This window comes from Cyprinodon variegatus, unplaced genomic scaffold (genome assembly GCF_000732505.1).
Source record: "Cyprinodon variegatus isolate N-32 unplaced genomic scaffold, C_variegatus-1.0 Scaffold161, whole genome shotgun sequence".
Classification (NCBI taxonomy): Eukaryota; Metazoa; Chordata; class Actinopteri; order Cyprinodontiformes; family Cyprinodontidae; genus Cyprinodon; species Cyprinodon variegatus.
In genome coordinates, this window is record NW_015150614.1 from 639951 (window position 1) to 666437 (window position 26487).

The 26487-nt window shown below is 38.6% G+C and overlaps 3 protein-coding genes across 10 annotated transcripts in view; 2 read left to right on the forward strand and 1 right to left on the reverse strand.

Annotated features, from left to right (window-relative positions):
- The first annotated feature begins 508 nt into the window (after positions 1-508).
- LOC107086751 (tachykinin-3-like) lies at positions 509-11158 on the forward strand. Of its 3 annotated transcripts, none has more exons than XM_015377891.1 (7): positions 509-640; positions 10048-10163; positions 10245-10341; positions 10472-10501; positions 10582-10635; positions 10781-10844; positions 10960-11155. In XM_015377891.1, the coding sequence occupies exons 2-7, from the start codon at positions 10062-10064 to the stop codon at positions 10976-10978; spliced, it is 366 nt and encodes a 121-aa protein (XP_015233377.1). In that variant the 5' UTR covers positions 509-640; positions 10048-10061; the 3' UTR covers positions 10979-11155. The 3 variants fall into 3 exon arrangements, with proteins under 3 accessions (XP_015233377.1, XP_015233378.1, XP_015233376.1); XM_015377892.1 differs by lacking the exon at positions 509-640 and adding an exon at positions 9610-9758 and having other exon boundaries at positions 10475-10501; positions 10960-11158; XM_015377890.1 differs by lacking the exon at positions 509-640 and adding an exon at positions 9610-9758 and having other exon boundaries at positions 10960-11153.
- A 589-nt stretch (positions 11159-11747) lies between these two features.
- Positions 11748-18253, reverse strand: LOC107086750 (glycoprotein-N-acetylgalactosamine 3-beta-galactosyltransferase 1-B-like). Of its 2 annotated transcripts, XM_015377888.1 has the most exons (4): positions 18045-18253; positions 15767-16021; positions 12813-13477; positions 11751-12375 (listed from the first exon to the last, which is right to left on the reverse strand). In XM_015377888.1, the coding sequence occupies exons 2-4, from the start codon at positions 15975-15977 to the stop codon at positions 12028-12030; spliced, it is 1224 nt and encodes a 407-aa protein (XP_015233374.1). In that variant the 5' UTR covers positions 15978-16021; positions 18045-18253; the 3' UTR covers positions 11751-12027. The 2 variants fall into 2 exon arrangements, with proteins under 2 accessions (XP_015233375.1, XP_015233374.1); XM_015377889.1 differs by lacking the exon at positions 18045-18253 and having other exon boundaries at positions 11748-12375; positions 15767-16002.
- A 4846-nt stretch (positions 18254-23099) lies between these two features.
- The window catches only part of LOC107086793 (beta-1,4 N-acetylgalactosaminyltransferase 1-like), a 35424-nt gene continuing 32036 nt past the window's right edge, over positions 23100-26487 (forward strand). For 2 of the 5 annotated variants that reach the window (XM_015377982.1, XM_015377978.1), the window contains exon 1: positions 23100-23327. In XM_015377982.1, coding sequence (XP_015233468.1) covers positions 23196-23327 — 132 coding nt within the window. In that variant the 5' untranslated portion in view covers positions 23100-23195. Of the gene's footprint in view, positions 23328-24558; positions 24666-26487 lie in introns of those variants that run through there. The other 3 variants (XM_015377983.1, XM_015377981.1, XM_015377984.1) reach the window with 2 other exon arrangements.

The window sequence follows — 26487 nt, forward strand, 5'->3', positions numbered from 1 at the left end:
GCATAAATCACCTTTGGATTTTTTTTGAGACATTTTAAAAAGTTTTCTTTCCACCTACCCAGCAATTTTTTTATTATAGAATCCCATGAAACATAGTAATGTCAGGATCTTCACTGATAGCTCACCTTAATTACTCATGCCTTTCACCTGCTTAACTCTGTCCAGCTCCTAATCATCACTCATCTCATCCACCTGCCGATTTCCTTTATATTGGGCTCAGTTCTAGCTATCAGGGCCGTTCATTGTTTGATTATCATTGTTTGATTTCTGTTTGTTCCCTGTTTGCCTTCTGTTAGTGTCCTGTCTATCAGTTTTAATTATTTACCAGGTTCATGTCCTCATTTCCAGTAGGAGATTATTTTCCAGCCCATGTCTTCAGGCTAGTTTTAATCCTTAACCAGTGGTGAGAGCGTTTCAACTTTTCCTGAGTGGTTCTGTTTTCCTGATTCCATTCCCTCTCACCAACTGTCCCTGTGTGATCTGCCCGCCTGAACCTCTGTTGGACTCCTGCTGGATTTTGACTGTCCTCCCCAGTGTGTTTCTGTCTGAGCCGAATGCTTGACGCACGGGACTCTGAACCTGCCTTCGCGCTATGGATTCCTGGAAACTGGACCTGCTGTTCCTGAGTGGACTGTACCAGGTAAGTGACCCACTCTAATTATGATCTTCTGTTCAGATGATCGCGGTCACTTGCCTGTGTTTCTCTCTACAGAATCAGTGATGGGTTGCGCCCTGCACCTGCAATCACTGTGGTCGTAGTTCCAATAGCAGCGTGCTTCTGTTTCTGTTTTATTTTAATGCTTTGACATTTCCTGCTGGCTGTCTCACCTTGAATACTGGGTCCATCTGTCCCCTTTTATGACAAAGTTTATGTGACCTGGGAAAAAAAAAAAGAAAGCTTTAGGTGTGAGAAAAGATTTGCAAGCCAATACAAATCTAAACTGGTACAGAGCTTTAATCTTCTAGTGGTGTTCCGCTCAAGGTTTCTCAACGATTGTCCGCTGACATTGACAAATTGTTGTCTACATGAAAAGTTATCAAGGTCATGCACACAGTAACTTTATAGGTATTGATACTAGAATAAAAAATTGTAGAAAGGTTTTTTCAAAATATTATTTTCAGAAAGCTCAATTAAGCTTTTTTTTAAGGGGTCTGTGCAATTTACAGACAGACGGAGGAGGTAATTAATTCATTTAAATCAGCTGGCATATGTCACCAGCATCACATATGGCTATAAATTCACACAAGCTAAATAAACTGTAACAAAGTTACAATAACATTCTGCAAAAAGTGAATTACAAATAAACAATAAAAAATCAAAGTGTGTTTCGCTTTAAAATCTTATTCCACTTGCATATCATTTTACATATCTATTGAAATCAAATGCAATCACATGATTAAAATTGTTCTTTGTTTTAGTAAACTTTTTGCAGTGTAAACACTCTTCAGGAACACTGAAAATTAATCGTTCAGTGCATTTTCTCTTTGTGGGATTTAAGGGACATTCAAAAGTCACAACTTTTTACGTATCAAGTACTGAGCATGCAATCTTAATATGTATTACAGAGACTTGAAGCATGAAAAATTTTCACAACATTTAAGATCTTATCTAGTTAGCTGTATTTTTTTTTTAAAAACAGGTCAATTTGTTTTTAATTTTCGTAAGTATTCTGCGAAGAAAAAACATCAAACCTTTAAAAATTCTTAAGAACTTCAATCCATAGATACTGTTACTGATACTGGTTAGCATGGTATATCACAGGCTGACCAGATTTCTACCATAATTATGGGGACATTTTCAGCTTGCAGAAAAAGCAAATTGACTTAAATGTGATCAGGGTGAAATAAAGTTAATTGGACAGGTAACTTTCATTCATCTTTGTAAATGTATACATTAAAGTCCAAAGCCAGATTGATTCTCTACACAACGTTAGCATTTCTTAAAAGTGGTCAAACCAATAAACTAATATTTGTTGGGAACAAGAATTTGTTGGCAAATGATTTATTTTAATGTATGTGAGCATGCAAAGTTGTGTCTGAATGTATACACACATATTGCTGTTATATCAGATAAGCAAGCAAGTCTATGTGTGAGATTACCAAGGAATTCCACCTATAGGAGCTTATCTCTTGTACTACAAGGTCTCTCTCTCCCTCGCATCCTTGCATTGTCTTGCCTTTTTCTCATTCTGTGTCATGAAAAGAGGACAGATGGACCCAGTATTTAAGGAGAGACAGTCAGTAGGCAAGTTCAAAACGTTTATTAAATGAAGAGCAAAACTAAAAGGGGAGCTGCTAGGATCTGTTATTACAACTGCAGGTGGGGGGCAGGGCACCACCCAAACTTGGACACTCTGTTTGTGGGAGAAACACAGGTAAGTGACCACAATCATCTGACAGAAGATGATTATCAGAATTGGTCACTTACCTGGTTTAACAGTCCAGTCCAAGAGTGTCCCCATTGCTGCAGTCCTAGAGGTTTTGCAGGAAGCCGATCCTGGTCAGGGATTCAAAACAGACAGAAACAGGCAGGATCCAGGCTTCCAGGGATCGTAGAGCTCCCAGGCAGGTTCAGAGTCCAACAGGGTCCAGAAGCGTGAACAGGTAGTCACACACAGGAGCAGACAGGATCAGGTGCAGACGGGAAGGCTCAGCGGAAGAGGGTAGCAGAGACAGGACGTGGAACCAGAAGTTGATGCAGGACCTTTGAACTGGTCTCTACCTTGGAGCCAGGCTTACTTGGATAAAAACTGATCCTCCCTGCGTACAGAGCCAAAAACCCAGAGGGCTCAGCAGGGGAGGAACAGTGGACGATTAGGAGACAAGACAGACACAAAAAAAAACCCTTTCCACTGGCCACCAGGATCCAAAGCATGAACCATGAAATAAACAGAACAGACTAACAGAAAAACAAATAATGATCTGGCCCCGAATGCTCAGGCTGAACAGAATATAAACCAAAGGAAATAGGTGAGAGGAATAAATGATAATTGAGGCAGAGAGGGAAAATGACAGGTGAAAGAAATTACCAATTAAGGGAGAGCAAACAGGCCAGATCATGACATTCTGTTTGACTTGCTTTATTTTACTTCTCAGTCTTCATCTTTAGTGAATCAAAATACATCCTAGCCCTGTTCTTTTTTATCAGGGATAATGTTGACAACAGTATTGATATATCCTGTGTGAACCTAACTTTAATCATGGCAAGGATCAGTCAAGTCCATTGTAAATGAATACATTCACACATACCATATCACAGGATAGGCTTCTGTAGGCGCAGACAAGCTCAGGCTTTGCTTTTCCATTTCAATTTATTTTCAAAGGCAGCGCATGAATTTCTTCTCCTACTGTCTGTGATATAAACTGTAGCAAAGCCCTTACCTGACTACTAAAATAAAGGTCCACACACATTTTGTTCTTATTCTCAAAACACTATTATTACGATACATATTTTTTTAACATTAAAACTAATTAGTGGCAGAGCTTTAGATTCAATTCAATTAAATTCAGTTTCAGTTTATTTATATAGCGCCAATTCACAACACATGTCAATTTAAGGCACTTTACAGTTCACCAGATCGTTCAGTCAAATTGATTCAAAGTTTTCTTTCTAAGGAAAATCAGTTGATTGCATCGACTCATTGACTCGAATGCAATCTCTCACACTAAGCATGCTTGTAGCGACAGTGGAGAGGAAAAACTCCATTTTAACAGGAAGAAACCTCCAGCAGAACCAGTCTCAGTGTGAGCGGCCATGTGCCAAGACCGACTGGGGTTCAAGAAGAGACAAGCAGAGATACAAAAAGCAGCTGTAAAAGGCAGCCCTGTCCAGGAAACAAAGCCAGGCAGACAAGCTCCGAGCCAACCCCCATTTCAGAGGATGAAGAGAGCACATCCAGCAGGTCATAGTCAGAGAAACAGGGCTACACTGAAAAACAGGCCGATCTCCACCATCTATAAACAAGGGTGTTGATGGCAGCAGCACAGCTGATATTTCTCCCCAGGATGGTGACACAGCCAAACAGGAACAGACAAGGCAAAGCTACTATGAGAAAAAGCAGAGAGAGCAGAACGTTAGAGATTGAACTACAGTAACAGATTCTGCAGAGTAGGAGAATATAGATAGAAAGAAGCAGAATGATTAAATAGGGGTCCCTATGTCCTCCAGAAGTCTAAGCCTATAGCAGCATAACTATAGAGATAGCTTGGAACATAATGTGCCCTAGTGACTTATCCTGTTTTGCATTTTTGAAATTTATTTCAACCACATTTCACTTGCAGTAAGACAAATCATCCAAATATAGACCACAGAACCCTTGGCCAAAAAAAAAGAAAAATCAGTACAATCTTTAAAGCCAATCAACAGGGTTACTTCCTATTATTCTTTCCTACTGATATATCACGACTGCTTTGAAAGTAGTAAAAATGACCCCCTGTTTCAAAAGAGTGCCTGTTGACTATCCTGCTGACCTGTCAAGGTGAGAGATTGCCCCACAACGTTAAAAGCTGTCTGGAACTCCGAAGGGAGTCCATGTGAGTGCAACAGATGTGAGTCAGGTACAAAGGAAAGACGATATCCAGGTAACATACGAGGAGATAATTCACGTCATAATGTTCAGACGTCCAGAGGCCAGGTGACAATATCTGTGATGTATTGCAGCACCTCTAGCCCTGTAGGAAATATAGTCAATTGTCTTTTGGTTAAATGAAAGGCTTCTTCTGCCTCAGTATGTTATGGATAAACAGCCGTTGGCACTCTTTCCCTTTGCGCTGTGTTCCAAGACTAGGGTTGCTTTGATTAGCAGGGGAGATAAGAAAAAGAAACATTCATCAATAATGTAAATATGCCATTAATGACTTCCCTATTTCCGTTAGATCTCCCCTTCCACACCCCTGCACGGCTTCAACCCTCAATCCCCACCCTTTGCAACATTACATGCAGAATAAAGATAAATATAGTAAAAGGAAGTGATTGATACAAAAGGTGGTAAAAGAAAAAAATAAAATGAATCATCTCATGCTAAATCTACAAATGTAGCAGCATCTATTATCTGCAGCATAATTCCAGCAGCCTGTTGACAAACTTTGCTTTATTCAAATATTTATGCTCATTTGCATTCCCAATGAGTGCGCACAGATACACAAATACACACAATCATAGCTGTAATTGCAAGCATCATTGCAAAAAAGATGATTGGTGTGGTTTGATCTCTACATTTTTTGGGGGGGTTTTTAAGTGTATATTATGTCTGTTTTTATTTGTTTCTTTTTTGAAAACATGAAATGCCTTTTTGATATTTAAATGAGTACTAACTGTCCAAGCAATGCCAATTAAAACGAAAATGATGCCTTTACTGCAACGATGGAGCCAATCAGTTCCATGTTGATGTGCAGAGAGACACACAATGGATGGTTTTACAAGTTACATGACGCACTTTTCCTTTCACACCAGTTGAAGGGGTTTTACTGGGACATAAACGGCTATGACATAAAATCATTATAACTGGACATTAAGCAGATCCCTCCGTCAAAATCCCTTTAAGGAATGATCATTTAAAATTGTCCAAATATTTTGCAGCAATAGTGACACAGATCAACATGAATGGATTATTTTAGAGGCCGTCCACAGAACAGCTTATAACCCCACACGAAGAGGCCTTTTTGTAACACAAGTCTGGTTAAGAAAATGTTGAACTCTGGAAATCAGTGTTAATTGTAAAACCTTATTTATCCCCTTTACTCAAATGGTAATTATTAAACAGGGCAATCAAACATTTTGTTAATGAACATAAGAATGTTTTATAAGTAGTCTTATGCTCCACGTTTCTGCATTTAGACCTTTGACAGCTTTCGTTTTTGACAACTATCTATCACTGTCAGTATTCAACATAGAATTAGTCTTATTCAAGCAATACATCAAATCGGTCAATATATTATAGTGTCAGGCTGATAGCTTTCCTGTTTTTAAGTCATATAATTGTTATGTTTTGCATAGATGATTAAACATGGAAATTAATATTAGTTTTGGTTTGGGGGTCCATGATAGCTGGAAGACCTCCAAGGCAACTCTCTTTTGGCCCAAGACAGCCGTTTTTAGATTTGTATAAGCAGGTAAAGCTGAGTATTTTTGGAAAGTGGCTTCACTGTAATGTTTCTGTTCAAAGGATTTTTTTTTTATCATATATTCCACACTAAACTGTTCTTGATGCAGCAGAAACATAAACTCACTTTGATAATAAATGTTCCATGACCACATGTAAGTGGCGTAATATCAAAAATAGCAAATGGCCTATACAATACATAATCCACCAGTAACTCAGTGCAGATTCTCAGTCATTCACTAAATTAGAAGGCAACCTTTGTTTCTTAAAGTCACCTCTTGTCCAAAGGGGTTCTTCAGTTCTGAGCATCAGTTAGTAGAATTACAAGTAATAAGCCTGATGCATCCAAGCCTATAGACCGAAAAAGGAGAAACCCTTGGGATGGGAGGTTAAACTTAAAACCCAAAACAGTCTGCCTCTCTTTCAGGAGGGTGACCAGACTCCATTCTTACTTATTAGGGGTTTCACAATACATTACATTACATTACATTACAATACAATACAATACAATACAATACAATACAATACACCAAGAGGCTATTTCTTAAAGTTATCAGAGGCTATTTCTTAACGTTATCTAAAAAAAAATTCAGAGTCTCCATGTTCTGCATTCAAAACCTAAATTTCATGCTTCATTAATGCAGACCAATGTATCACATCCCGAATAGGTTGCCTGTTGATCAAATTTCACACTGCAGTGAAAGGTCCCGACAGAGATTAAAGGAATAGTACACCCAAAACATGATTAGCCTTCATTTTCTTCATTTCTGTAGCGTCATGAACGCGTGCGCGTTCATGACGCTACAGAAGCCGGCAGACCAAACCAGATGAAAGTGCGCATTCAGCGTCTGCTCTGCCGATAATGTAAGCATAGAAGAAGAAATGTGCTGTTTACCTGTGCAAAGAAAGAAACAATGAAAGAAAAATGTTGAGGAAGAGCACGAGTTCTTTGCCGAGCTGAATGCGCACTTTCATCTGGTTTGGTCTGCCACGGTTTCCGTAGCGTCGTGAGCTCACTGGCGCGCGCTTTCAGGAAATCATATACACTACTGTTTATGCTCTAAAAACATTCTAAATGACTTCGTTTCGAGTAAATTCTGGATGCTACCCACTCAGGACACTTGGAATACATTGGACGAGCAGTATGGAGGAATATTGACACGTTTTTTGTGGACTTTTATGGACCTTTCTGTCTCGGACACCATAGACCTCCATTATTTGAATATAAGCAGACAGCAAGAAGCCTCCCAGATCTCCAGATGCATTTGAGATATCAAAAAAGTACTCCAGAGTGTTGTTCAGCATGGGGGTGAGTAGAAAATGAAGGCTAATCATGTTTTGGGTGTACTATTCCTTTAAAACTATAAATGTATATTTGCAAAGCTAAAAGTCTTAATAAATTGTGCATTCAAACAGCCTTCATCTATTTATGAGGAATATGTCATAGAGTTGCTCATGCATTACAGGTGGCATCATCTGTTTAAATTTGAATACCACTTCCTGCATTTTCTGTGAGAACAGGCTTGAATAAATCAGACTGCATGCTGCATTTAGCAGGTAGGAGTTTAGACTGTAGCAAAGCTGAAATGAAAACATATTTAGTTTAATTTCTTGGGACAGCAAATCATTATGTGGAAGATAAGAGTCTGTTTGATTCTGTTCTGTCACAGCGGAAGTAGAAAATGAAAGATTTTTGTAACTGTTATGTTTTTATTGATGTTTTCAAAGATAGGTGGAAAGATATTTTAATCAATCCTGAAAAATCAAAGGCATTTTTCTCAGGAAACTCAAAATGTTTGTTCTGTCTCTGGTTCAAAAGAAAAGTAGATCCCCGTGGTCTTTACATGTTTTAGAAAGTCTTATAGTAGGCTAATCCTCTTCTACCTTTTTTTTTTTTATGGAAATGTACTGTAACCATTGTTTCCAGCACAAACACCATATTAAAAAAAAATCTGTGGAAAGACCCTAAAATGAAAATCTCTCATAAAGTTAATAATAGATGATAGGATTCCATATCCAGAAACCCTAAAAGTCAATACAACATAGAATTAAAGATATACCAATCTGGTTTATTTCAAGGGTAGTTTTATTATTCTCTCATTTGTACATCATATGTCTTACTCAGTTACAAATCCAACATTGGCCCTATTTAGGCCAAGCCAAAATGTTAGGGCATGGGCTCTAATTGGGCTTCTTGTAAAGGATCCACTTTTATAACCCATGTTAGCAGAACCAGGTGATCACCCAGTGCAGGTGGGCATTGACTGGCTTTGATAATGCCTGGCTCATCTTATGGCTCATCTTCAAGTGTGACATGTCTTAAGGGGAGGAATGATCTTCCAAAAGAAAAAACACAACGTATTGCCTGACTTAGATTTCTATTTCCTACTTACTGATATATTCAATGGACATCAGTTGTGCATCCGGCCAACCCTCTTACTCTGCAACCCAATCTGTATAGAATGGACACACAATTAACCAACAGAAATCCTTAATGGTTAAAGAGGCATAACAGACTTACCTAATGATATTGGCAACTGTGGCCAAAACACAGAATTGCATCACTCTTCTGCTTGTTCACATAGCTCAAGCTTGTACATGACAACTTATTTTTTATATATGTACTTCTTTCACCTTAAGTGGAGCTCCCATTGGTGTCTCAGTGGAGCTGGATGCCGGTCTTCTAAGTTTCCACAAAATCCATCTAGTACTGTATATAAAGCTTAGCTTGTTTGTTAGGTGGGGCCGATTTAACATGAAGGTGCTTGACGTCACATCCACAGAGCAGCGCAGGACATTCACACCTGAAGTAGATTCAGGGAAAATGTGCTACAGGCTTATAGATGCATCAGCACTGAACTACTGAGGTGTCAGTCTGCTCATGAAATAATATTTCAGTACTGAAAAAAATGAACTTTCTCTTTTTTCCCTAATGGCACCCGTAGGTCATGGCTTTCTGGGCAGAGGGCCACTGCCTCTCTGGAAAACAACTGGTGCACATATACCTTTTTTTGTAACCCAACGCAGGGTTTTTTTCAGTTTAAATACTCTGTTGTCATGGCATGTGCAATAGGGTAAATAATTATTACACTAAACCGATTACAGGTCATATTTTTGATGCACGGAACAAGAGGAGTAGAAAATAAATGTCAGACCTGACAAGTGGAAGTCTTGTTTTAAAACCTAATTCATCCCTAATTAGCTCTGAGGGCAAAGAAGAGATTAAAGAATAATCAAAACAGACAATTTTGCCTGATATTAGAAATGAGAACATTAGTCCTTAGTTGAAATGAGTCAAAATCATGTAGATAAATAAAAAGCATCTATTTTATCCATGTATAGTCTTTCCTTCCCCAGCATAAGGAGGTTCCCAAACCTGTGCTCCCGTTACGTTACCTTGGCTTTTTTTTTTTTTTTTTATCATTATTTGACGTCCGGGGGTGTGGAAGGGTGGGGGTGCACTCAGCGGCATGACATAAGACCTGCTGCCCATCCTACGCTCCAGCTGCTGATTGGCTTTACGCAGGTTTCTGCCTAATATTTAACACCGCAAAGCTTGGAGGTCTCATTTATCTAGACCGGATCTTAGCGCAGCATCCATCAACAAGGCGCAAGCAGCTGACGCGCAATTCCAGTTATCTGCAAGGGATTAAACAGGTAAAAATAAATATATCAATGAATATCTGAAAGTTTTATGCTCACTTTAACCTTTCATTGATGATTTAGGTTTAAAACTCAAATTGTTGTTTATGCCGAATGTTTTAATATGCACGGAAAAAATACAACTTTAACTGAATCGCATCTATGATGGTTAAACCTTAAACGGCGCATCTTTGCGCGCAGTTTGCGCGCAGCGGATGCATGCATTTATTTCCTCCAAAAACCTATGTCATTTCTCTGTATTAATAAATAATGAATGACTGGAACTGTAAATGTTTACGGACAGGATCTGCTGAGAAAATGAGACGAAGCCTGCTCCTGGTGACTTTGTTCCTCATTATGAAACTTCGCTCCAGCCATTCCAGGTGCGAGGAAACCGGAGCGCGCAGATCCTCCTCAGACGTAGGTTTTTGCTGTATCGCTTAGATCAAGTAGTTTTTTATTTTAGGGCAACTGACTTTTATATTCTTCCATCTTCCACAGACTACAAGACTGGAAGATATAAAGCGGAACATTCTGAGAAGATACACAGATTTGGATTATGACAGCTTTGTTGGATTGATGGGCAAAAGAAACGCGGGTTGGTCTCATTTTATATGTGCTTTATGTTCAACTATATCACCTAATGATAAAATGTCTAATTGCCTTTTTTTTCCTTTTGGGGATAATCGTTTGATTTTCCTGTTTCCGACAAAATATTACTCTTCCAGAAGAAGAGGACGTGGAATCCCAACAAAAAAGTGAGATATAATTACAATTTTTACAACTGTATCTGTTAAATTGGTTATAGGAAACATTAATTTGATTTTTTTATTATTAGGGGAAATGGATGACTTATTTGTTGGTCTTATGGGAAGAAGAAGCTCTGACTCTGGTGAGTGTTATAGATGAATGGGGGAAATAACTAGAGCACTGCTTGCTGTATCAGCTGTTCATGTTCCTCCCTTCAGTTCAGAAAGAAACAATATGGGACTTATAATTTCTGTTCCTGTAATGAGACTTTTTCTCTGCTCCCTTAGATAGTCCCTGGAGGAGAGAATATCCAGAGCGCAGAGGAATCCTTCTCAACAAATCCAGGCTGAGGTGAGTCCTCAGAAATAGATGGAGCTAGAAAGATTTTTTCCTCATACTATAATATCTTTAAAATATCTTTTGTTAAACAGAATTATATTATATATATATATAACTTATTTTTTAGGTTACTTCAGGGGCTGTAAACATTCAGCCAGACCTTTTTCCGTATGGCTTCATCAACAGAAATTCACAAAGGAGTATGAACAGCCAACAAGTCTGAAGGAAAAGAAGTCGAGCAGCTGGTTCATGAAAGCCACCATAAACCAAGCAGATTGTAACTATTTTATCTGCAAGAAAGAATAATTAGAAATCATAATTTCAGTTTCTTTATTTTCTCTGTCCTCTGTTCAAAGTTGAAAATAAAAGTAACTTTTTGTATACATTGTCTTACTTTTATTCAATGTTGATGTATTCTTGCAAGCTTTTGGGATTACAAAACGACTCAACAAGTTGTACATCATTAGAAATGTGTGTTTATACCACTTATTAAATTGGTATAATAAATTATATGTTTATTACCACTCTGAAACAGGTTGCATTTAAATGAGCTTTGCATCAGAGTTAAAAAACAAATTTCAGCACAGTTGTGGCTGTAACAACAACTGTGCTTTTAAAAACACATTAAATCATGAGCAGCAGATGAAAACAAATTAGTATCCTGAATAGAAAGATAAAGGTCTCCAAGTAATCAAAAATAATTTATGCAAAAAAAGCTTTAAAAAAAAGTGGAATTATAATTTAAAATCAAATGTAACACAAATGTCAAACGAAAGACTGAAACCAGCTTCATAATGGGATGTGTGTTGCATTTAATAGGAAAAATCGATGTTTTAAGTAAAAATGTTTCTGCATCACTAGAAAATAATAGTGGCAGGGTCTAAAATCAAGACACATTAAAACAAAACAAAAACAATCAGGTACGCTAGGTGAAGAAGAAAAAAATAAATAAAAACAGGCTACACACAGCTGCCACTGAGCCATAATTAATTTGTCTCAACTCCCACTGGGAGCACTGTCTGTGAAACACTGACATATTCTCATATCCAAGAGGCATCGCTTGAGGACTTCAGCCAGTATGATACACAGGCAGCAACCCTCTGAGAGGCAAACGTTTCCTTCTTTGATCACCCTGTCATGATATGGAAGTCGCTGCAGTTAAAGCTCACTTAGCAGCCTGAAGAACTGCAGGGAATCAATGATGGCTGCCTTGTCTGCTTGCAGTCCTATTTATAGGTAAATTAAAACTGGCATTATCTTCTGTGCCCCTCTCTGCACGCTTCTCTTCTGCCGCTTGGTTTTCCCTGACGAGAGCAGATGCTGTGTGATTGGCTTTGTCCTTCACCCCTTTAGCCAGTTTTAAGTTCAAAATTTTGGCTGCTTTCAACGGCGGGGCCAGCCTCTGTCTGCGGCGAGCAGAAGGCAGATAACGCGGTACGTAGCCATAAGCTCTCAGATGGTAGGTGTAATACTCCAGAATGTACATCAGCTCTGCCTCCACATAATGGAATGACACGGTGAGGTCTGAGCAGCACTGTGGCCCCTTTAAAAAAAAGAAAAAAAAACATCAAAAATTTAAATTGCAGCGAAAAAAAAAGTTTAACATTTTGTAGATATTCTGACATAGCAATTAAATTTATGTGCAGAATACAGAGAGATGCAGTTATATAAACATAAAAAAGGATTTGTTTTTTCAATATGTTCTGTGGCATCTCAATTATATTGCTGGATCTTAGTTTAAAAAGCTGCTCTTTTAGAGCAAACCAAAGGGATGAAATGTAGAAGAATTAAACAACACAGTCTCTCTCTCTCCATGCAGTCTCTCATCCGGATAGCTTCTTAACCCAAATTGCCTCTTTCTAATAAGGTTAATCCCATCAGAGGATGTCTGCCTCATCAGAACATTTAAAGATTTACTGCCACAGCTCCATTTCCCAGCACTAAACCTTAGAATCAGATATAACATGTAAAAGAACTTGCCTCAACAATTGGGTAAAAACAATAACTCCAGTACCAGAAGCTCTTAGGGAACTTTGTGGTGAGAAGGTGCTCTGGCACAAACGGGTGAAAAGTTTCTCTGTGCAACGTGTCTCTGGAGTCCCCAGCCAGAACACCCATCTTCTCCAAACACTGCCCCAGCGCCAGGTCTTCGACAGGAGTCGTGTGTGTGCAAGCCTTGGTTCGGAAACCTTTGACAAACCGTCTGAGGGCCTCCTTACTGAGCACATAACCTGCACCTCCACTCATGTAACCCTGTTTGGTGTACGGCTTAAAGCGTTTACCAAAATAGATGGGCTCTTCAGGGGTGTGGTTGGACAGAAGCCAACGTAGGTTATCAACCACCACAAAGGTGTCATCGTCAGCTTTAAGGAACCAGTCAGCTTGGTTCATGTGGTGCTCGTAGACGTAGTGAAAGGCCTGAATGGTTTTCCAGTAGAGTTGATCGCGGCCCTCTTTAGTGCCCAGCCCCACAGTGGGAAAGGAGGGGTCTTCCACGGAGCTCATAAACAACACAACATCACAGTGTCGACTCCAAGTGGCTCGGACATGACGGGCCCTGCTCTGGAGGTTATATGGCCCCGTCATCACCCAACAGAGAATACGAACCCTCTGGGACAGCATATCTGCTACCTGGCTGTCTTCATCTAGAAACAGAGGAGAAGTTTACAATGTTACAATTTTTCCTTTAATTCAAAGCATGTTTGGTTCTTTAATTACAGTTTGTGACTTTACAGTTGACTTTGCTGCTTTTGTTGGATTTGTTCCACCTGGATGAGCGGTTAGCAACAGGAGACATTTGCTTGCATTGTTTAGTGATTATATGGTTTTAAACAATTAATTATAAAAATCTGCATTTGTGGTTTGCACTTGTATATAAAAAAAAAAACCTGCACAAACAAATACCAAAAGACATCAAATCTAAAATGCATTATGATCTTACGCTATTTTTAAAAAAGAAATCAAACATCATTCTGTGGATGTCCAAAGCTAGTAGGAACACCATGTATCCTTTTAATTCTGCTTCAGTTATATGCACTACTTTCTGTATGTCACACAAAATCCCCCAAAATAACATGAACGTCTATGGCTGTGAAAATTTGTCTTTCTTTTTGAAGATAAGGCACAACAGCACACCATGGTGTGCCTTTGAAAGCAACGCTATGGCTACGTTCACACTGCAGGCCTTGATGCTCAATTCCAAATGTTTTGTGAAAGCCGATTTTTTTTGCGTTGCTGTTCACATTTCCAAATATATGCGACTTGTATGGTATCTCCTGTGCAGTCATATAATGCAAGTGTCCCGCATGCGCAGTAGAGGAAGCAATGACGTCACAGGCCAGCATGCTCTGTGTTTATGAAAGTAAAAATGGATGGCAGTGCCGGAGCGCATCCAGCGGTCTTTCCCAACCATAAAAACACAATCTTTTCAAGACGGTTAAACATAAATACTGCTCTCCGCATCATTGTCTGCCATTTTTGTTGTTTTTCTTGTTGCTTCTTTATGAAAAGACCCAAAATAGTGACCTTTGTCGAGCATTAATGGCGTTCAGGTCAGATGAATGCGACCTGGCCGTTCAGACACAGGTCACATTTGAGAAGATCAGATTCGTATCTGATTCAGGACCACATAGCCAAGCGGCCTGGGTCGCATTGGAAACAATCAGATCTGTGTTGTTCAGACTGCCATGGAAAGATCAGATCCAGGTCGCATATGGTCCAAAAAATTGGATTTATGTCACTTCAGGCTGCAGTGTGAACGTAGCCTATGTCAGTTTTGACAAATGTATAAGCTTAATTTAAGTTACTGTATATTAAATGATTTTTCAGGTCAACACCCGACACTTGAAGAGAGTCAATATTTATCATATGTAACCTGAACCCCTCTTCACTGCAGTCTGAGCTCCCCTTAAAGATAAACTTAAAAAAAAAAAAAAAAAAAAAAAAGAGAGCTATAATCCTTTCCTGATCAAACATATTTTTCACTCTCTAATTTAGGATTTAATCTAATGGGATGAATGTGGCCTTGGCTTTTTAAGTAACCCCATGACTTCTTAACTCTACTAGTCCATAGTGGTCTACTAAACATCTAAAACACTGAGGTAGATGGTTTAATTTTGTGACAGGGCAGAAGTTATAGGTCTAGCACCCCTAGCTACACAGTGCTACGTAAAGGCATACTAATTAGCATCTACTCTAGAAATATCTAGTTGTTGCTATTTAACCCTGGCAAGATTTAAAAGGACAGGTTAGGTTGTTGGCAATATAAATTATAATTAGAACCAGCACATCATAGGGTAGCTCTAACCCGTTTAAAAATAAACAAAATTATAAAAGGATAAGTGTGCTTTAATTTTTTTTCCCTTTTTTTCCCCTTTAATTTAAAACAATACTTGTTTAAAATCTAATCTGGACATGGCTTAACTTCGAAAGAGTTATTTATTAAACTGAATTTATTCCAAAACACTATAAAACCAATTGGTTATTCTAAATTACCTTAAGAAAACCATATCTGTTTAGTTTCCCCTGCAGGTCGTTTTAAAATGATAGGATCCTGCTGTCATGTCCCGTTCATGGGACGTATGTGGCGAAATTTGCAGCCTCATACTTCCACGAGTATGGTTACTGTCCACCATTACAGCATTTTAAAGGGCAAGTTAGACCCTCCCTGGGGTTAAAGAACAACAGCCGATTTATACCATGATTTTACAGATGTTTCAATACTGTTTTTGGTTATTTTTGTGCAACAGGTTAACAGGATACATTGCTAAATGAAAACTAAAGAGGTTGAGGATTATCCTGGGACTCTTCAATAAATATTACAGATCTGAACTGACTTAGCGGTTTGATACTTCAAATCTCACAGGTAAGATTTGCTTACACATTGTAACTGAAGGATTTTTGCTGTTAATTGATTGCATACATATGCACAGCACCTGGATGGTGAGGAAGCAGCAGGTTGATGAGTGCACCTCCTTCCTTCCTCCAGCTGGTCGGTCTCTCTCCTGCTACTGTGGCCGTTTCCTGAGCTTCTGAATGTACATGGTAATTTTGTTCAAACCACACCTGCTGCAAGGAGAAGTACATGCAGCACATCCCCACCAGGAAACCCAGTAAGAACGCCCATCTGGTGCTGGGAACCTTCATGGTGAAAACCTCTCCTGTGCTGCAAGGTCAAACTTGAAGCATGTCTAAATGAAAAGAAAAAGACTTCAATTACCTTGATAAGCATCATATACACGAGTATCATCGTTATTATTAAACTCTTATGTAAAAGAATAAGCATCTTCTACAGGAGTGAGTGAAACAGACAATCAAATCAGATGTTTCTTTAGTGCAATCTTTAGTTTGGCATTACAGCATTCTGCCTTCTAATACTATTACCTGAATGCCTCGGAGTACAGCTGGGGGGAAATCTGAAACAGGATTAGTGCTTTTCAAGGTCAATTTAGGATTTTCAGTATTGCAAAGCAAGTTCACCTTTTGCCCGAGTCCGTCACCATTGTAACTTAAATTACAATGTTGGACATCTAACCTTTAGAGGCCCGTGAAAAAAGAAAAAAAAGAAAAAAAAAACAGTCCTCTAAACAAAATGCATCAATTAAAAGTGAAAGATGTCTATTTGTTTCCTCGTCTCTGATATGCACATTTGATTTTTACTTTAAACAGAAAACTGTGAACACGTAATCTGGAAAGAAGCTTATTTTATTTGTATTTTATAATCTAAAAAGGTTACATTACCCCTGATTAAAAAAATACTCTTCATTCATCCAGAGAGTATCACAAACCAAATCATTTGTGGGATCTGAGGGTGTTTCCAAGGATATCACAATGATTAATTATGGTATCTTTAGAAACTTTTGTGTTAGTGACAAGGTTTCCTCCAGACCCTGAAAACTGAATAATCAATAATCATCCAACAATCATTTCATCCGTACAAGTAAGGGTTTACTTTGTGGCTCAACTTTTTCTTCTCATAACAACCTGGATAAACAAACATTACAGCCAAGACTCAAGAACAAGACATTTAATGCAGCTGAAATTTGGATCCCCCCCCCTTTCTTATGCCAATGTGTCGTATTCCACTTTTTGGCTCTGTTTCAGAAAAATTCATGTGACAATTAAACTGCGTTTCACCTTTGACTTTGCCTAATCCTGTTGGTCAGACTTGTGTAAAGTTGCTCATAGGGACTCTTTCAACAGTGTCAGAAAAGATGCATTCCTCTCTTGTCAAGGGAAATTTTAACTAGGAAACACTCCACACTTTCTTCTTTCTACCACAGCAGCATGTAAACTAACAGGTTTCAGATGTAAGACAGAGTTATGAACAATAACTTGCAAAACCAGACTTGCATTTTCACATTGTCACACTCTGAGTTTAATCTTTTAACATCTGAAAGATTTGATAGATGGATAGCAGTTTTTTTAAGGCTAGAGAAACAAACAGAATGAATGTGTTTGTTTGCACACAGTTGAACCGGATATCACAGATAATCTCTTCAGGACACCTGATAGTGGGTGGGATATACTGGAGAGCAAGTATACATTTTGTGATCAAAGTGAGAGTAAAAAAAGCAGGAAAAGGAGGTCAAATGTGTGGATTGCAGACCACCAAGCTAAGTTTGAAGAAAAATCTGCAATGGTCAGTAGCTATTCAAAAAATCTAAGAAAGAAGAAGTGACAAACTCACAACAGAGCAAAGTCAACAATCAGGACAGCCTTCCAGCTGTCCTGCAGACAAGCTACTTTGGATCAAACTGCAAAAGAAGTTAAGGTTGATTCATAAAAATAAAAAAATAAAAAAGGTGCCAGGATACAGTTTTTTGTTTTGTTTTTTTGAAGAGCTGCAAACCTTAATGTCTCATTTCTCACTGATCTTTGAAGCAGGAGAGACAAAAAAGGCTTAGGATTGATTTCAGAAACAGGAAGTTCAAGGTTTTTCTCCAGATACTAAAACAATAAGCTCCAAGATGTGAATGAAAAATATTAATAGGCCTAAATATGTTTTTAATAGTGTGTATTGATCACAATATAGCTAGAAAGGGCTTAGTTTTTGTTATTGTGTCAATGCCGAGAAAAGCACAAAAAAATAGATACACAAGAGAGACACGATCTAATTCTATTTTCTGTTTCGATAGTTAACCATTTACGAATGTGTGTTTTTATTTGGTCAAACTGTGAAATACTCATTTTAATCCGGCGCCTGTTTATTACCTTAGCAGCCGGATCAGTCAGTTCTGGACGCGGACAGCTTGACATCCCCTAAAGATTTTGAACGTTTCCTGCAATCTTCTGGAGAAGCTGCTAACATTCAGCGAACCAGTAGCTCTTTATGCGCGGTTGAAGACAATGATTGCATAGAGAAAACCCGTGCATTTTTCAGCTTAACACCATTCAAGTCAACATACGGCTCAGCTCAGGATATGCTGCCTCCCATTGGTCAGCGGGTAGTGACGTATGAGGAAGCAGACTTTAACCTTTAAAAAAAAACACTTTTCTAAATGAAAATCTTAACATTACTTTAACAGATAAGGGTTTTTTTTGTTTGGGATGGAGAAATGTGAACTTGTCAAAACAGAATTTGTATATGTTAAAATTATTTTTTATTATTTATGATAAATATCATATTCACACCTCAAAATATTTACAACAAAAACTTAATTTCAAGATTTTATTTATCTTCTATTAATATCTATATAGAATCCTTAAAATTAAGTGCAAATGATAAAGCCAGGAAAATTATAACTGCCCTTAAAGAATTATAACCCTAGGGCATAGATTTGATTTCGAAATTTTAAAATAATGGTTCTGTTATGTAAAGCCCTTTGTTGTTATATAAGTTTGTAAGTATTAATGTTCTATATTGTTCAAGTATGTTCTTTTTTGTAATTAAAAAAAAAATCTAAATGAACAGTTTACCCTTATTTCCCACTGGATGTCGCCATAATCCTTTTTACTTTACAAACGTCTAAATGTAATAACTGTGTGGTTGATTCAGTCATTATTAATTGTTACAATATAATTATGTTTTTAATTTTTTAAATGAAAACTGTTAAAATATATGCCACTCATGTTGCACTATGTCCACTTTTCAATTAATCAGTTGATAGATAATATCACTCAACTTTAAAATAACTCAATAATCAATAAATTGCATCTACACATCAGTTCCCAATAATAAACATATATAACTAACTCCTATATACCAAGTGCCTAGATCAAACATCAGTGTTAGGGTACATTTAGTTGTACCACCCTAACTAAGAAGAACATAATATTTACATAACATGGTGTATGATATCTGTGTATTTATACTCTATCCATTACAGAGGTAATGCTGTTTTGGGAAAATAATATGATTTGTACAAACCACATAAAATAAAAAGTACCTTGCATGCCTTGAGTTTGACATCTGTGCTTAAAACAAACACATTACTGCATCCGCTTAAATTTTTGATTTAATTTGTTATTTTTTTAACAAATTAGTCCATGGCATAAAAGAAAGCACAACCACCATAACAAGTCAGTGGATTTACCGCATGGCTTTAGGTGTAACTCAGTTGAAGAACTAAAACAGATGGCTCACTTGAATAAGCCTAACATACCTTATTGTCTGAACAGTTGTGAAAATACTACATACACTTTTACATTGCTTTATAAAAATTATGTGTCATTTGGCTGCCATAGTTTCAGCACAGCAGCAGACGTGCCTACACAGCAATGGATGAATCATCAAATAATGGCATTTTGGGAGAGGCAATGGCAGGAAGGCCTCATTGCATCATGAAGCTTCATCCGGTAATCACAATCAAAGCTGTCTTTCAGACATTAAGATGGTGAGAAAACATTGCCTATATATATATTCTTTTTCTGTAAATTTATTATTTCAAAGTTATTGATTAGTTGTATGAATTGATCAAAAACATCCCTTACATTGCTGAGGCCTCTTTTGCTGTTTTGGTTTAGCCAAGCAGGTAGGAAAACACGACCAAGATGGTGGACATACAGGTCCTTCTCAAAATATTAGCATATTGTGATAAAGTTCATTATTTTCCATAATGTAATGATAAAACTTGAGCATTCATATATTTTGGATTCATTGCACACTGACTGAAATATTTCTGGTCTTTTATTGTCTTAATACGAATGACTGGCATACAGCTCATAAAAACCCCAAATTCCTATCTCAAGAAATTAGCATATCATGAAAAAGGTCTCTAAACAAGCTATGCACCTAATCATCTGAATCATCAAATTAACTCTAAACACCTGCAAAAGATTCCTGAGGCCTTTAAAACTCGCAGCCTGATTCATCACTCAAAATCATGGGTAAGACTGGCGACCTGACTGCTGTCCAGAAGGTCATCATTGACACCCTCAAGCAAGACGGTATGACACGGAAAGACATTTCTGAACGAATAGGCTGTTCCTAGAGTGCTGTATCAAGGCACCTCAAAGGGAAGTCTGTGGGAAGGAAAAAGTGTGGCAGAAAATGCTGAAAACGCAGAAAACATCCAGAGCCACCGTGCAAAGGTGTATGCAGGAAATGGGCTACAGTTGCCGCAATGCCCAGGTCAGCCACTTTTGAACCAGAAACAGTGGCAGAGGCACCTGACCTGGGCTACAGAGAAGCAGCACTGGACTGTTGCTCAGTGGTCCAAAGTACTTTTTTTGGATGAAAGCAAATTTTGCATGTCATTTGGAAATCAAAGTGCCAGAGTCTGGAGGACGACTGAGGGGAAGGAAATGCCAAAATGCCAGAAGTCCAGAGTCAAGTACCCACAGTCAGTGATGGTCTGGGGTGCCATGTCAGCTGCTGGTGTTTGTCCACTGTGTTTTATCAAGGGTAGGGTCAATGCAGCTAGCTATCGGGAGATTTTGGAGCACTTCATGCTTCCATCTGCTGAAAAGCTTTAGGGAGATGAAGATTTCATTTTTCAACACAACCTGGCACCTGCCAAAACCACTGGTAAATAGTTTAATGACCATGGTATCACTGTGCTCAATTGGCCCGCCAACTCTCCTGACCTGAAACCCATAGAGAATCTGTGCTATATTGTGAAGAGAAAGTTGAGAGACACAATACCCAACACTGTGGATGAGCTAAAGGCCACTATCGAAGCATCCTGGGCCTCCATAACACCTCAGCAGTGCCACAGGCTGATTGCCTCCATGTTGCACCGCATTGAAGCAGTCATTTCTGCAAAAGGATTCCCAACAAGTATTGAGTGCATAACTGTACATAATTATTTGAAGGCTGACTTTTTTTGTATTAAGAACACTTTTCTTTTATTGGTCGGATGAAATATGCTAATTTTGTGAGATAGGAATTTTGGGTTTTCATGAGCCGTATGCCAAAATCATCTGTTTTAAGACAATAAAAGACCTGAAATATTTCAGTTAGTGTGCAATGAATCTAAAATATATGAATGTTCAAGATTTATCATAACATTATGGAAAATAACAAACTTTATCACAATATGATAATATTTTGAAAGGACCTGTATTTCATGCACTGCAGCAGCCAATGCTGGGTCTATTCTTTATTATGTCCATTGAGCAGCTGGCTGCCTAAATGTGCCGCAGGAGTTTTTTCTTCTTTTTTTTTCTTCAAAAAAAGATATCTTCAGACATTAAACCAAGTTATTTTATTATAACATTTTTAACAACATTAATGTTTCTTGTCTGTTCTCTATGATTTTTAACTGTTTGGAGTGTGTTGGTCCATTAATGTGTGCATGTGTATGTGACTATGTAAACGTGTACATGTGAATGCCAGTTTGTAAGCTGCAGATGTGCATTAATGAGTGAAAGTCCACCACCCATGGTACCTACATCAAGGGCAAGGGCAGCCAGACCCCACCATAGAAGACAGCAAAAGTCCCTGGCAGCAAAAGACCAAGTGCTACCCCAGGGTAGTTATACAGTATGCCCCTCCTTAGGCAGTTTTAGACAAGAGCCAAGGTAGCTGTATAACAAGTTGCTCAAGTGCAGTAAGACCTACCATCCTTTAACTTGCTTTTCTTGCTAGTTAAAGGATGGTAGGTCTTTTCTTGCTTTTCTTCTCTAACACACCTAAATCTACCATCATTTAGCAGAAAAAAATATGTACTGGCACAGAAACCGTAAATAATAGGCCACATGGTCTATTTCTTTTACAGTTTTAACGATTGTGGAAAAATTAAGTTGTTGCACTTAAGTTAAAGTCTTTTAAAGATAGTATCACTTAGACAAATGTTATTGTCATTTTGTACACACAGGGTGCGTACAAAACGAAATTTCATTCAGTACAGCTCTCAAGGCATTTCCATTTCTTAAAGTGCAGCAGTGATTAAATGTAAACATGATGGTCAAATGTAAACATAGGATTGAGATAATCTTTACAGTTTTCCAACAATCAGCGATCCCCCCCCCCCCCCCCCTAGTTTTATTCAACATTCAGCAGTCTGATGGCAGTGGGGAAGAAGCTGTGTAAGAATCTTCATGACTGTCATTGAATGCTGCGAAGTCTCTTCCCAGAGGGCAACAGGGAGGGCAATCCATGTTAGGGGTGTGAGTGGGTCATTTATAATGTTATGGAATGAAATGTCTTTTATGGAGGAAAGATGAGCCCCGATGATCTTCTCTGCAGTTCTCACTACTCTTCCTCACCTTCTTCCAGTCTGCAGCTTTGCAGCCTCCATACCACACGGTGAGACAGCTGGTCTGAATGCTCTGGTGCTTCTGTAGAAGGTGGTGAGGATAGTTGGGGGCAGTTGGGCTCTCCTTATCCTCCACAGGAAAACCATGTGCTTTTGTGTCCTTTTGATCAGTGAGGATGTGTTTACAGTTCAGGGGAGGGTGTCTGTGATGCGCACCCCCAGGAATTTGGTGCTGCTGACCACTTCTACAGCTGAGCTGTTAATGAGCAGCGGAGCGTGGTTCTCCTTCGTTTTCTCCAAATTCAGGATCAGGCTGTTATGTTTGCACCAGTCCACCAGCTACTCCACCTCCTCTCTGCAGTCCTGGTCATTGTCATCTCTGGTGAGGCCCACCACCATGGTGTCATCTGCAAACTTCACAATGTGATTGGTGGTGAACCTGGGGATGCAGTCCTGTGTCATCAGGGTGAACATCAGGGTGAACAGCAGGGGGCTCTGGACGCAGCTCTGAGGGTAGCCTCTGCTTAGGGTGGAGACATCAGAGGTACTCTGCCCGATCCGGACTGACTGAGGTCTGTTCGTGAGGAAGTCTAGCAGCCAATTGCAGAGGGGTGTATTGAAGCCCAGTTTTTCCAGTTTTCTTATCAGATGCTGTGGGATGATGGTGTTAAGCTGAACTGAAGTCCATGTGGGTGTTCTTTTCCTCCAGGTGTGCCAGGCTCAGATGAAGAGCAGAGGATATTATGTTTTCAATGGAGCAGTTTCATTGGAAGGCAAACTGGAACAGGTCGAATGTTGGGGGGAGACTGGAGACGATGTGTTCTTTAACCAGCCTTTCGAAGCACTTCATCATAATGTGAGTCAGTGCGACAGGCCTGTAGTCATTGAGTGAGTTGACCTGAGGCTTCTTTGGGACCAGAATGATGGTGGCAGACTTAAAGCATGCTGGTACTATGGATTGGTTCAGCAAGGTGTTGAAAATTTATGTGAGGACACCAGCCAGTTGATCTGCAGACTCTTTGTACACCTGCCCAGGTATGTTATCAGGGCCTGGGGACTTTCTTGGGTTGACTCTCCTCAGGGTTTTCCTTACTTTTGCTATGTCAAGGTTGAGTGCCTCCTCCCCCTGGTGCGGAACAGCCTTCACTGCTGCTATCACAGTTTTATTTTTATTTTTTTTGTATCTATCATATCTTAGGTTTCTATTGCTGCAAATGGATTTTTGGTTCATTTAATATTACAACAATGAACAAATGCCTTTCCTTTAGTTTCATTCCTTAGTTTGGTTCCCCCATTAAACACCAAACACTTCCTCTACCCTGTTCCCCCTGAGAAATGTGATCTAGAAATGCCACTGCACCCAACACATGTACTCATGTAAACACCCTGTGCAATCATCCTGTATAATAATCCTATTATAAAAAATAAAAAAAAGCTGTCATGTGTGGACACACTGTATATACTGTATAAATTCCATGCACCTTTTTCTTCCTTTGGCACATTCTTCTTCTACTTTGACTGATGTAACGAGTAAACTTCTCTACTGTGAGAACAGTAAAGTCAATTAATCAATCAACACAGAAGTAGGTCACCAGCTGCAGCCCCCATGACAGAGGACCAGGGCGACATAGATTAAGATTTAGGGATTGGACGTGGGATGGAGCTTAAAAGAGTTACCTAAGGAAATCATACCAGATCTTGGATATACAGACAAACAGATATATATATATATATATTTCTAATTTGCATCACAACAGAGTACAAATTAACTTAACAACACGAGATATAAGATTTATGCTCAGATAAAATTAAGTTTCAAAATTAAATCTGAATTTTAGATGTATAGTTAAGTGTATGTAGAATGTAAAAATTGATTTAGAGTATAAATATCGATATACATGCATTTAATGTTACGTTTAACATTTGCAAATAAATATAAAAAATGTACTAACTGAAAAAAAAAACCTTTCCTCTTGTCCTACATAATATAAATTTCAAAAGTGATTTCTTTACCCTCATCGCCCACTAGCGTCGAGCAATATTTGCATAGATAATTCTGCTGTGAGGAGTGGCTCTGAGGAGAGGCGCTTTGGAAAGGGGCGCATCAGGACGCAGACCGTCACTGGTTTGTCAGATTTAACAAGCTGCCTATGAGGAAGTTTGAACGAACGTCAACTTGAAAAAAGCAGCTGCGGTAAGACAAAGCTTTTTTCCCTCTATGTGCCTTCACATTTAATTCGCTAATGAGAATTATGCAAGAATTACGCACATTAATTTTTTCCCCCGGGGATCCTTCATTCGTTTGACAGACGGAAATTGTACCTACGACGAAGCTGCTCAAAGTATGACATTAACTTCCTCGTGGGAGGTTATTTTCTTCCAGAGGTTAAACATATACTCATTGTTTAAATATTGTAAAGGTATTTGCCCAATAAACAAAACCCTGAAGGAATTTACCATCTCTTCATAGGACAGGGCTGTTAAATGCTTTATCCTTCAAACTTTATCTGTATACCTATTTCAGCACACCTGCACCAAGTTGCCTAATCAGATGGTAAGGTGGATTCAGTAGAAATGCGCTGCATAATGTGAGGTAAACGAGCCATTTGATTCAGCTGTGCTGGAGCAAACAAAATTTAAAGTGGGACAGGATAGGGCCAGCGTTTCTTTATGGTGGCACGGAACAAAGGGTAAAACAAACAGTAAACAAACAGAGCAAGAGTCCTTCATTTAGTATAATAAGTGAGCCTGAAAGGTTGCAGACTACTGATAAAAATGTGTTCCTATGTTGATGAAATAAAAACTAACTGCTTTTTCGAAATAATTGTTAAAATAAATTGAAAAGACGAATCAGTTACAATTTTTCTGTTAGAAAATATCATTATGCATCTGTTTAGTATTACAAAAGAAGTAAAAAATAAATAAATAAGTTTGTTCTTAATTCGAGCTGGTATGATGATCTGTCAAAGGAATATATTTATCCACTTGAAATAAGTTAATGGGGTTTCCTTTTCATATTTTAAAATAAACAAAAATATTATTCCATTGATACATTTTCTAAATTACTTGCTCAAATCAAGGGAATATACTGTTAATAAAAAATAAAAAAAAGATTACATTTACATTTTTGTAGTGTATTTTTCAGTCCAGGGGCCAAGATAAGTTCTTCAGGGGGACTGGTCCCTGTGGAGCCTTGCGTAGAATATCCCATGATTCGCATCTCCCCATCAGATATGGCTTCCACTGCGTCTCCTCGCCGCCTACGCAATAGAAAATCAGCGTGCTTGTCCAGTGCTCTATCCAGGGCACTGTGCATATGCTACAAGAGAACTACGGTGAAACTTCCAACAATTTGTGTATGCAAAGTTGAGCAACTTTCTTTTGCAACTAGACTCTCGTCCAAAACATATTTCTTTTTCTTCTTTTTCTTTTCTTCATCATCAGTGATACAATACATTGCTTCAAATACCAGAGACACAATACTCAGATTTATATTTTAACCCCCCCATCCCAAGAACATGTTGGACACCAATCCACTAAGAGTAAATAATTGAAGGTCAGGGCTCGATATTAACCATTTCCAGATCGTCCGGGGCAAGTAGTTTTTAATGTCGGGAAAATAAAAATGTCATTGCATTTGCCCGCCAGTCAAGTGCAATGATCGCAAAAAAAATTATTTATCACTCAAAATTTCTTTAAAATCATTGACATGCGCTGAAAACAACCCACAAGCGTTGCCGGCGCCATCTTTGTTGTTTTGTACACATTCTCGCGTGATTTAAAAAAGCTGCGTGATTTTCTGCTAGATGGCGTAATTCAGCTCTTGGGGAGAGAATTCTGCAGAGCAGCAGCTGGATGATGAATTTAATCTATACTATAATGATTAAAAATGATCTGTCAGGGATTGCTGCTGCGCCATCCTTCACTAATCCTGCTGAGCCACCCTTCAACCCCCAACCTACTGCTGCTGAGCCACCCTTCAACCCTCAACCTACTGCTGTTGAGCCATCCTTCAA

Excerpts from the sequence above, each read along its gene's own strand:
- LOC107086751 (XM_015377891.1), top strand. The coding sequence starts at position 10,062 with ATGAGACGAAGCCTGCTCCTGGTGACTTTGTTCCTCATTATGAAACTT. Across the intron at positions 10,342-10,471 it reads GATGGGCAAAAGAAACGCGG|AAGAAGAGGACGTGGAATCC; the intron begins GTTGGTCTCATT and ends TTACTCTTCCAG. Across the intron at positions 10,636-10,780 it reads AAGAAGAAGCTCTGACTCTG|ATAGTCCCTGGAGGAGAGAA; the intron begins GTGAGTGTTATA and ends CTGCTCCCTTAG.
- LOC107086750 (XM_015377889.1), bottom strand. The coding sequence starts at position 15,977 with ATGAAGGTTCCCAGCACCAGATGGGCGTTCTTACTGGGTTTCCTGGTG. Across the intron at positions 13,478-15,766 it reads GCTGCTTCCTCACCATCCAG|ATGAAGACAGCCAGGTAGCA; the intron begins GTGCTGTGCATA and ends CTCTGTTTCTAG. Across the intron at positions 12,376-12,812 it reads GTTTTTACCCAATTGTTGAG|GGGCCACAGTGCTGCTCAGA; the intron begins GCAAGTTCTTTT and ends TTTTTTTTAAAG.